The sequence below is a fragment of the Clarias gariepinus genome, chromosome 1 (assembly GCF_024256425.1).
Source record: "Clarias gariepinus isolate MV-2021 ecotype Netherlands chromosome 1, CGAR_prim_01v2, whole genome shotgun sequence".
Taxonomy (NCBI): domain Eukaryota; kingdom Metazoa; phylum Chordata; class Actinopteri; order Siluriformes; family Clariidae; genus Clarias; species Clarias gariepinus.
The window spans coordinates 1,185,355-1,197,337 of record NC_071100.1 but is presented as its reverse complement, the minus strand read 5'-3'; the positions used below and the strand labels follow the sequence as shown (position 1 = coordinate 1,197,337).

Genomic DNA, 11,983 nt, shown 5'->3' with positions numbered 1-11,983 from the left:
ACCGTTTTGTACTTTATAACTGTCCGTTATGACTTTTAAATATGACCGTTAGAGACGGTTACATTTACATTTAGGCATTTGGTAGACGCTCTAATCCAGAGCGACTTACAAAAAGTGCTTTAATGTTTACATAATTGGATACATACTTACACTGGGTTAACTAGGTTAATAACTAAGTGCCGTTACTCCAACACAACTAAGAAGAGGTTTTTTTTTTTTGTTTTTTTTTTCGGGGGGGAGGGGGTATGGGGAGGTTAGTCCAAGTACTGGAGAAACAGATGAGTCTTGAGTCGTCGTTTAAAGATAGTCAAAGTCTCTGATGTACGGACATCTAGAGGAAGTTCATTCCACCACCTAGGTGCCAGAACAGAAAAGAGCCTTGAATTTGATGCGGGCAGCTACAGGAAGCCAGTGCAGGGAGCGGAGGAGTGGGGTGGTGTGGGAGAATTTGGGGAGGTTAAAAACAAGACGTGCTGCTGCATTCTGGATCAGTTGCAGAGGACGAATCGTGGACAGAGGCAGGCCTGCCAGGAGTGAGTTGCAGTAGTCCAGTCTTGAAATAACAAGGGACTGAACAAGCACCTGAGTAGCCTGTGAAGAAAGAAATGGGCGAATTCTTCTGATATTGTAAAGAAGAAATCGACAAGAGCGAGTAAGGTTAGCGATGTGTGGGGAATATGACAAATGATTGTCCACGGTTACCCCAAGATTGCGGGCGGTGGCTGAAGGAGTGATTTGGTTGTTGTCCATGGATATCACAAGGTCTTGACCTGGAGATGAGTCACAAGGGATAAACAACAGTTCTGTTTTACTGAGGTTGAGCTTCAGCTGATGAGCAGCCATCCAAAATGAGATGTCTGCCAGACATGCTGTGATCCGGGTGGAAACCTGAGTGTCAGAGGGAGGAAAGGAGAAAACAAGTTGGGTGTCGTCTGCATAACAGTGGTATGAGAATCCATGCGATGATATGACCTTACCAAGAGACCGGGTATAGAGGGAGAACAGAAGAGGACCAAGTACTGAGCCCTGCGGGACACCAGTAGAGAGTCATACGTGGGGCAGATGTAGATCCCCTCCATGTTACCTCATATGACCTATCTTTTAGGTAAGAAGCAAACCATTGCCACGCTGTTCCACAAATTCCAAGGCTTGTAAGAATAGATAATAGAATCTTGTGGTTCACCGTGTCAAATGCAGCTGACAGGTCCAGGAGGATGAGGACAGATGACAGTTTAGCAGATCTAGCAGCATGGAGCTTCTCAGTGACTGACAGAAGGGCAGTCTCTGTGGAATGTGCCACTTTGAATCCAGATTGGTTTGGGTCATTAAGGTTGTTCTGTGAGAGATAAAGAGACATTTGATTATAAACGGCTCTTTCAAGAATTTTGGAAATAAAAGAGAGCAGTGATACTGGGCGATAGTTGTTAACTTCTGATGGGTCCAGGCAGGGTTTCTTGAGGATGGGAATAACCCTCGCCTTCTTAAAAGCGGCAGGAACATGACCAGATGATATGGATTCGTTGATGATGGCTGTGGTGAAGGGAAGGAGGTCCTGTGAGATGGCCTGGAGCATTGTGGAAGGGATTGGGTCTAATGAACAGGTGGTGGGGTTAGATGACGAGATGATCTGTTGAATCTCATCAGATGACAGGTTGGAAAATTCTGCTAAAGGAGGGAAGGAAAGGTCCTGAGGTTCTGCCGTAGGAGCTTGGTTGAGAGCGAAGGACTGGCGGATTGCTGCAATCTTCCCATCGTAGAATGTGGCAAAATCGTCAGCCGTCAGAGAGGAAGGGGCAGGAGGAGTCGGTGGGTTGAGTAGTGAAGTCGGTGGGTTGGTCAGGAAACTCCTGAAGTCAGATGCAGACAGGACACTTTCACTCACAAACTCCTGTGAAAAAATACAGAGATAGATTCAATTAAAATTCATGATACTTAATTTATCAAATGAACAAATATTTATAATTTCTTCCTCTCGCTTCACAACTCATGAGAACAGACCGAAACCAGAACCGAACAGCAGATTAAGCACGCGCATATAACCGTCGGTATTTTAAGTGTGATTAAAAATACAAGAAATATCTTAAACCAAAATAACGTGACTAAACATCGCTAAACAGCAGGTGACATTTATGTTCAGTATTTCGTTTTATTTAGAAAGATGGGAATTAATTCCTGCTTACCTTTTCCACATGCCCGCCAAACGTTTGTCTTCTCAACAAACTTTTCTTCTTCTTCTTCTTTTGGAGTTTAATGGCGGCCTGCATCCGTAAGTGTTGCACTACCGCCACCTTCTGGTTGATTCTCCTTTGGTGTTTCTCCACTCTATTTCCAGATTATTTATATATTTCCCGTCCACATACCAGCAAATTTCAGATGATAAAGATACGTCGTATTGACGTTGTATAGATGTAAAGACGATGTATCATTTAACAGCTCAAACAGGCGATCTACAGACGATAGAAATCTGACTATAAAAAATCGAACGCGATATTTACCAGATGGTACGCTCTTTAGCAGACGTCTCCGCGACGCACCTGTTCTATCTGAGGCGACATTGGTGCTAAATAGTGTCTCGCTGAAAAAGTTAATTTTTAGATGGGATCATATAACACCATGTTTAATAATACTTAATGCTTCTTATCTCATGATTCATGCTTAGATTTTTGTAAATATGCATATCCATTTTTTCTTTTGTCAAATAGACAGATTTACTTAAATACAATTTCATGCCCTTTTTCTGTTTTAGTGTCTTTTATTTTTTTATTTTTTTATTTAAATTAATGATCTTAATTGTCATGTTACTTTTGTGATTATTTTTTGACAATACATTTTAAAATGAATTATGCAGTGAAGTGGATTGTAAGACTTAGAGAAATAGATCAGCTCCTGCTGAAGAATCACACAACTCTGAAATTTATATCATTATATTGTTGTTATTTATATTTTTCATTTAAATATTTTATTTAATTACATTCTTATTTTCATATTTTTATTTGAATACTCTCTTTTTATTTTCAGGTCATGAGTGGTTATTCGTACTCCAGCCCAGTAGGGGGCGGAAAAACACCTCACCTGCCTACAAGACAAGCTGAGAAGAAGAGCTGGTTTTCCCGCGTGACCTGCTTTTCATTCGCTACATGTAGCTGTTTCTACCTGCAGTTTCACACAGACTCTTAAACCTGATCGAGTTAAAGTAATACCAGCATTTGGAGAGGATAAACTCACTGATCCTGAGGTAAGTTATAGTCTAAACCAGGGGGGTCATTTAGGGTGAGGGCCGGATGAGAAGAAACGTGAGCATGTGCAGGACGTATTTTTGTTTTTTGTTTATTTAATCATAGTACATCAACTGACAACAAATACACTTTATTCTGTAAAACTGCATTTAACAAGTCCTCAGAAACTGGTTATTAACACTCTTATTCCTTTTTTGGGGGAAAAAAAACCAATGCCAAGTAATGGCAATCAAAATCCTTTCCTTTGAACATGAATATTACTTGTCAGATACCTTTTAGTAATGATAAAATTCAATTCAATTCAATTTTATTGAGAGAGGAAAGAGAAAGAGAGGAGGAAAGAGAAGAAGAGGAGAGATGGCAGTTAGGTATGGTCACAGTCACACAATGTATAATGTGAATGTATATTAACTGTAGAGTGCAAGCAGAGACTCCGGCAGGACTAACTATGACAGCATAACTAAAAGGGAGAGCCAGAAGGAAACACAAACATGAGGGCTTCCTGAGATGTAAAGCAAACAATCACCTCACCGTCAGCAAACCTGAGTGATCAATGAGAGTGAGGAAGACAGCATCCAAACATACCAGTTCACCATAATACTCTACGTCCATGAGTCCCCCAGATCTGCTCCTTTACCTAAGGCAAATCTATTTATAAAAATGCTTGGCTAAATAAATAGTTTTTTAGCCTGGACTTAAACACTGAGACTGTGTCTGAGTCCCGAACACTATTTGAAAGACTATTCCAGAATTTTGGGGCTTTGTAAGAAAAAGCTCTGCCCCCAGCTGTAGTTTTATACATAATACGCATAATACGCGGTACTGACAAGCAGCCTGCATCCTTTGATCGAAGTAGGCGTGGCGGATCGTAAGACACTAGCAGTTCGCTCAGGTACTGCGGCGCGAGACCATTTAATGCTTTATATGTCAAGAGTAGTATTTTAAAATCAATGCGAAATTTCACAGGAAGCCAATGGAGTGAAGATAAGATAGGGGTGATGTGCTCATATCTTCTGGTTCTAGTGAGGACTCTCGCTGCTGCATTCTGGACTAGCTGAAGCTTATTTATGCATCTAGCTGAACAACCAGACAGTAAGGCATTACAATAGTCCAACCTAGAGGTGATTAAAAGCATGAACTAGTTTTTCTGCATCGTTTAGCGACAATAAATTTCTTATCCTGGCAATATTTCTGAGGTGAAAGAATGCTATCCTGGTAATATTATCTACATGAGCTTCAAATGAAAGGCTGAAATCAATAATCACACCAAGGTCTTTTACTGTTGCATTTGATGGAACAGAAAGGCCATCTAAAGTTACGGTGTGATCTAAAATTTTACTCCTAGCTGTATGCGGTCCTATGACTAGAACTTCTGTCTTATCCGGATTAAGCAGAAGGAAGTTAATTAGCATCCAATTTCTTATGTCCTGCACACATTGCTCAATTTTAGTAAGCTGTTTTTTCTCATCAGGTTTTGCTGAAACATATAACTGTGTATCGTCAGCATAACAATGAAAACTAAGGCAAGGCAAGGCAAGTTTATTTGTATAGCACATTTCATACACAGTGGTAATTCAAAGTGCTTTACATAGAAGAAAATAAAATAAACATGAAATAAAATAAAATATAATAGCAATAAGATATTTTAACAAAAACTTTTACATTTCATTTAAAATAAAAATAAATGCAGTTTGCAACAAAACTTTAAACTAATTAAAATTTAATAAAAAATAAATAAATAAAAGACTAATTAAAACTAATAAAAACATGATTTAAAATAAAAATAAAAGTAAAAAAAAAAAAAAATCTTACTAATACCAATTTTTTTTAACTAAAACTAATACCATGCTTACGGATTATGTTGCCCGGAGGAAGCATGTAAAGGGAAAAAAGCAGTGGACCTAAAACTGAACCCTGTGGAACGCCAAACTCCACTAGAGAACATGCAGAATAATCACTATTTAAGTCTACATACTGATAACGATGGGTCAGATAGGATCTGAGCCAGGAGAGGGCTGTACCCTTAATTCCTACTACATTTTCTAATCTGTGAAGAAGAATAGCTTGATCAACGGTGTCAAAAGCTGCACTGAGGTCAAGTAATACAAGCATAGTTACACAACCCTGATCAGAGGCCAATATGATGTAATTTACTACTTTAACGAGTGCTGTCTCTGTGCTGTGATAAGGCCTAAATCCTGACTGATACAGTTCATGTATGCCATCTCTATGTATATATGAGCATAGCCGCTCCGCTACTATCTTTCCAGAATCTTAGAGATAAAGGGAAGGTTTGATATTGGCCTGTAACTGGACAGCTGACAGGGGTCGAGGTCAGGTTTCTTAATTATCGGTTAAATAACTGCTAATTTAAAAGATTTTGGAACATAACCAATGCTGAGTGAAAAATTAATTATTCTCAACAGGGGTTCTGTTATTGCTGGTACTATTTGTTTAAGAAAATGTGTTGGTACAGGATCTAATATACAGATTGATGAATTTGCAGAAGAGATGAGTGAAATTAGTTCATTCTTTTCAAGGGGAGTAAAGTATTCTAGCTTCTAATCTGACATGGCTAGATTAACATCTGCATCAATTACATTGTTCGGTTTCAAAACCTCAATTTTATGCCTAATATTTACAATTTTATTATTAAAAAAGTTCATGAAGTCCTCACTATTGCATGATGTTGTTGTGGAGATTTCTGCAGTGGTCTTATTTCTGGTTAATTTGGCTACAGCATTAAATAAGAATCTAGGATTATTTTTGTTATTTTCTATAAGAGTGGAGAGATATGTTGATCTAGCTACACTAAGAGCTTTTCTATAGTTCAGGATGCTCTCCTTCCATGCTATTTGAAATACTAGAAATTTAGTTTGACGCCATTTACGTTCTAATTTCCGAGCGGTCTGTTTTAAAGAGCGTGTATGATCGTTATACCAGGGAGCAAGTTTCTTATCTCTAATAATTTATCTTTTCACTGGAGCTACATTATCTAAGGTATAGCGAAATGTTGACTCTAAATATTCAGTCGCCTGATCGAGTTCTGTGGGGTCAGACGGTGATCTAATCGAAGTTGGGAACTCTGGGAGATTACTGATAAAACTCTGTTTGGTAGTTGATGTGAATGTACGTTTCATACGGTAGCGTGGCGCTGTGCGTACGTTATTACTGTGACACACTTCAATTGAGACAAGATAGTGATTTGAGATAACTTCAGATAGTGGAATTGTGAATAAATTTCTTACACTTAATCCGAATAATATTATTAAATCTAAAGTGTGACCTGCTTTACGAGTTGGTCCTACTACACACTGATTTACTCCTACCGAGTCCAGTATGGACATAAATGCTGTTCTCAGAGGGTCTTCTGGGTTTTCAAAATGAATATTAAAATCTCCAGCAATTAACACTTTGCCTACAGAAACAACTAGGTTTGAGAGGAAATCTGCAAATTCACTAAGAAATTCCGAGTACGGCCCTGGAGGTCTGTAAATGACAATTAGCGGGATCGACTGAGCTGACTTAATATAGTTAAATACACTTATGTTACTATAAAGAATTTCAAATGAATTAAATTTGTGTCCGTGTTTTTGTACAATAGTCAAATTATCGTTGTGAATAACTGCGCCGCCTCCTCCTCTACCAGTTAACCGAGGCTGGTGTATGTAGCTGTATCCAGGAGGACTAGCTTCATTTAGAGCTACATACTCGTCCTGTTTAATCCAGGTTTCTGTTAAACAGAGTAAATTAAACTCCTGATCTGTAATAATTTCATTAACTATAACTGCTTTAGATGCGAGAGATCTAATATTTAACAGAATAAGAAATAAACAATGCTGCAGACTCTGTGTAAAGACAGTTACATTAAATATGAAGCTATAGGCTACAATATAATTTACAAACTAGAAAAACACTTCACAATTTAAAATAACTGCCTTTAACAAATCAATAGTTTAGAAAAAATCATGTACAAAAATTAATTCTTTTAATTTTAAATTAAATCATTCACATTGGATATGAACATTAACTATACACAAATGAGAACTTTACCAAATAGAAATCTAGATGAGGTTTGACATACCTGTACGCAAGTATACACACGTACTTATAATGCTTTTAACTCTGTTAAATGCTGTTTAATGTTGTATTCTTTTTGCACAGCCGCGGCTTGTGAGCAGATTAAACATACCGGCTTGCCGTTGACCTCACAGAAGAAATACTTCTCTTTCCATTTCTCCAGAAACATCCGCCCTTCCAGATCAATTTTTCTTTTTTTGGACATTTTTTTTTAAATCACGAGTGTGTGCCAAACTTCTTCAAATAGCCGAAGAAATTTGATTTAGGCGCCAATTTAGAATGCTATGTGTTAGAGGTTTCGGCAGAAGCGCAATAGAAGAGCAGTTAAATGATCATTGATAAAATAAAATAATGAATAAAACCAAACACAATATTGCAGTGAATACCCGGACATAGACTTTATTTAATACTACTACTACTAATAATAATGATAATAAAAAAGATTTGATATTTCATATTATTGTTCAAATCATCCCACGGGCCGTACTGGACGACTTAGTGGGCCGTATGTTTGACATCCCTGGTGTAAACAGTTACTGACTGGATCCTTAATGGATATTTGGCTCATATGTAATAGTGTTTGTATTTTAACGTTCTTAACTTTGGTAATTAGTTAGCTAATTATTTAGATTATAGGTATGTTACATTAAATATGTAAAATATTTATACATATATAGTAGTAGTATATAGAGTAGTTTTACACTTTTTGCATATGATAATTACTTTATATTTTCACTTACTCACCCCCCCCCCCCCCCCCCCCCAAAAAAAAAAATCCCGGATGCGGGAAAAAATCCTTAGAAGAAAAAGAAGGCTCGTCAAACACTAATATGCCATAGGGCTGATGTCATAGAGCTTGGCCCCTAAAAATGGAAATCTACTGTAGTGTGCTATGTAGGGTGTATACATTAGCTGCATTCATCTTTGTAACATCATTTCACAAATAAATTTTGCATCCTCAATGGCCCAGTTTGTTGCCTCCCTTGAGAGGAGTACTTGAAAATCCGCTGGGTGCTATTTGAAAATTAGTAAAAATAGTTTTACAATGGCAAGCTTAATGACCTCTAAATGTATACCAGGTTCCTTGGGCATACGTGCAAGTGTGTATAAGCTATGCAGCAAAATCTATGCAGCAAATTCTTTAAAATATAATTTTCATGATAGAGTTCAATTTTGTTCCCTCTTACAATAGATAAGGAACATGATGCCTGCAAGAGACTCCAGCAGTCATCAAATGACTATTGGCATTCTTATTTTTGCGATGAGACAAGAACCAGTGCAGACAGGCCTTATTCACTTCTTAGTGCCCGGACAAAATTTTACTCAAGTAAATGTGCTCACAGCACACCAGCTCAATCATAATCAAGATGAACCACATTACTGCACACAGTGTGGAAAGAGGTTCCTTTCCAGAAGTCAACTCCTTCGACATCAGAGCATCCACTCAGGAGAGAAGCCGTATCAGTGCACACAGTGTGGAAAGAGTTTTACTCATCAGAGCTCTCTCGACATGCACCAACATGTTCACGAAGAAAAGAAGCCATATCCATGCTCACATTGTGGCAAGATTTTCATTCGTGAACGTTGTCTCCTGCGACATCAGCGTGTTCACGAAGAAGAGAAGCCATGTCACTGTTCACGATGTGGAAAGACTTTTACTCAGCAGAGTTCTTTCCGACACCACATATGCATTCAGACTAAAAAGGATCCGTATCAGTGCTCACAATGTGGAAAGAATTTCCTTTCCGGAAAATATTTAAAACGGCATGAACGCGTTCACACCGGAGAGAAGCTGTGTCGTTGCTCACAGTGTGGAAAGAGATTTGCTCAGCGGAGTTCCCTCCTCCAACACCAGTGCATTAAAACAGAAAAAAAGCCGCATCAGTGCTCACAATGTGAAAAGCGTTTCCTTTTCAGATCTGCTCTCCAGCGGCATCAACACGTTCACACTGGAGAGAAGCCGCATCACTGCTCACAGTGTGGAAAGAGTTTTGTTCAGAAGCAATCTCTCCAAAAACACAGATGCATTCAAACAGAAGAGAAGCCGCATCGGTGCTCACAGTGTGGAAAGATTTACATTTACAAAGCTACTCTCCAGCGGCATGAACGCATTCACACACGAGAGAAGCCATATCATAAGTGCTCGCAGTGTGGAAAGAGGTTTATTTATCGAAGTTCTCTCCGACAACACCACTGCATTAACAAAGAAAATAAGCCGTTTCACTGCTCAAAGTGTGGAAAGTGTTTCCATAATGGAAGTCTTCTTAAGCGCCACCTACCAGTACATGCAAAACAGAAGCCGAATCAGTGCTTAAAATGTGGAAAGGTTTTCAGTTCCAAATATCTCCTGCAGTGCCATGAGCATGTTCACACGGGAGAGAAGCCGTATTACTGCTCGCTTTGTGGCAAGAGTTTTACTCGAAAGAATTATCTCAAGGTCCATCAGCGCATTCACACTGGAGAAAAGCCTTACACATGCACGCAATGTGGAAAGTGTTTCAACGGACAAAGTACTCTCAAGGCACATCAGCGCATTCACACTGGAGAAAAACCCTATGACTGCTCAGAGTGCGGGAAGAGTTTCAGGCAAAAGGGTGCTCTTCGATATCACAAGCGCATTCACACCGGAGAGAGGCCTTACATCTGCTCACAGTGTGGAAAGAGTTTTATTCGCCAAGCTGCACTCAATGTACACCAGCGCATTCACACAGGAGTGAGACCTTATCACTGCTCAGAGTGTGGGAAGAGTTTTATTCGATCATATGTGCTTACAAGACACCAGATCATCCACACAAAGAACAGCAAAAATTAATGGAGCTTACACTTGTCTTACAGAAGCTGCATCATTGCTGACAGTGTCGGCACGGATTTACAGTATATATTAAACAGAGGTTTACTTAAGTACTATAAATAAGTAAATAAGCAATTTAAATGTTACTGAAGTGCAGTTTCAGCTGTAATTCAAGGAGTTTAACCAATATATTGTATTATGGTTTAGTCTTTTTTTTTTAACAGCCCCTCAATTTTTAACAGATTTAAAAGTATCTAGACATAGTAATAAAATCATAGATTATAAAAGAAGCTCAGGGTGGTTGAGATCAGGTGTCTGACTTTTCCCTTTTAGAACATCATTATTATTATTATTATTATCAGCATTTGACTGAATCTGAGCAGAAAGTGGATTTAGTCTATACACTCTACAATTCATTCTGCTGCTTCTATCAGCAGCCACATCACCAATAATACAGTCCCTCTGCAGCCAGATACGCCATTGCCATAAAGCTACCTCCACCATGTTTGTTGATGATGATCATGATCGTTCATTATTCTGCTACAAGTTTGCCTTATATTAGAACTATTTTTAGTTTTGTTAAGATTTCCAATTCCTTTGGTGCAATTAACATATAAGTCAAATATGTTTTAGTATTTTTTTTTTTTAATAAAAACTACTTTGTTGACTTTTTTGAACTTCTTTTTGTTTTCATCAAGCGTGCTTTACACTGGACTAAGTAAAAAGTGTCTATATGCATTTTATTCATGTAGTAATTTTTAACTTTAGCCATTTAAACTAAAGTACCTTACATAAACCCAGGTCTGGTTTTAGATTCATAATGAACAAAAAGGAAAAAGTGGTGAAGAAAGAGCTGAAAGGAACCAGACTCTAAATGTAATCAATTCTGTTCTTGGAGATCTAATAATCAGCACTGAGGTAAAGCCTTGCGTTAAAATACCTGACATTCCCCATCAGTTAGTCAAATGACAAATAAAGAGACAAAACATTCTCAGCTGCATGAAGTCATTAAATTTCACTTTTAGTAATGTATAAAAGAATGAAAAATGATTGAAATGTTCATAATAGTGTTGCTGAGGTAAAATATATAACATTGATCTACAATAAAATGCGTTTACAATAACACAGAGAGGGGATTTATGGATGCAGTGAGAGAGGACATGAAGTTAGTTGGTGTGAGAGGAGAGGATGCAGAGGATAGGGTTAGATGGAGGCAGATGATTCGCTGTGGTGACCCCTGAAAGGGACCAGCCGAAAGACAAGAAGAGTATATAGAGCAAAAATATAAGTTAAAAGAGTTTTTAATTATTAGCAGTGCTATGTAGTAAAATGCTATAAGAATAAACCATGAAGGTGGGGAAGACTTCTTTATGTTTCTCTTTTTTACCAATTATCCAGCTTTTGCATTTAGCCTTGACACCCTAGCTAACAAACAAACTATCTAACCCTCCTGGGGGGTATTCCAGAAAGCTTGATTAACTTACCATTTGGTTAATCATAACCTCTGGGTTGATTAACCCCAAACCCGCATTCCGTGAGTATGTCCGTTCCAAAACCTTCTTCTTCTTTGTCTTTCGGCTGTTCCCTTTCAGGCGTCGTCACAGCGAATCATTTGCCTCCATCTAACCCTATCCTCTGCATCCTCTTTTCTCACACCAACTAACTTCATGTCCTCTTTCACTGCATCCATAAATCTTCTCTTTGGTCTTCTTCTAGACCTCCTGCCTGGCAGTTCCAACCTCAGCATCCTTCTACCGATATATTCACCATCTCTCCTCTGAACATGTCCAAACCACCTCAATCTGGCCTCTCTGACTTTATCTCCAAAACATCTAACGTGGGTTGTCCCTCTGATAAACTCATTCTTGATCCTATT

General features: G+C 38.4%; 3 protein-coding genes across 3 annotated transcripts in view; 2 read left to right on the top strand and 1 right to left on the bottom strand.

Moving 5' to 3' along the window:
- The window catches only part of LOC128523741 (zinc finger protein 239-like), a 366,823-nt gene that overhangs the window by 81,492 nt on the left and 273,348 nt on the right, over nt 1-11,983 (bottom strand). The gene's annotated exons all lie outside the window — the stretch shown is intronic.
- Nucleotides 1-11,983, top strand: part of LOC128523508 (gastrula zinc finger protein XlCGF26.1-like) — a 179,410-nt gene that overhangs the window by 149,812 nt on the left and 17,615 nt on the right. The gene's annotated exons all lie outside the window — the stretch shown is intronic.
- LOC128523603 (zinc finger protein 658B-like) lies at nt 3,126-10,704 on the top strand. Its single transcript, XM_053495696.1, has 2 exons — nt 3,126-3,235; nt 8,509-10,704. The coding sequence occupies exon 2, from the start codon at nt 8,518-8,520 to the stop codon at nt 10,126-10,128; it is 1,611 nt and encodes a 536-aa protein (XP_053351671.1). The 5' UTR covers nt 3,126-3,235; nt 8,509-8,517; the 3' UTR covers nt 10,129-10,704.

Coding starts and splice junctions, on each gene's coding strand:
- LOC128523603 (XM_053495696.1), top strand. CDS start 8,518: ATGATGCCTGCAAGAGACTCCAGCAGTCATCAAATGACTATTGGCATT.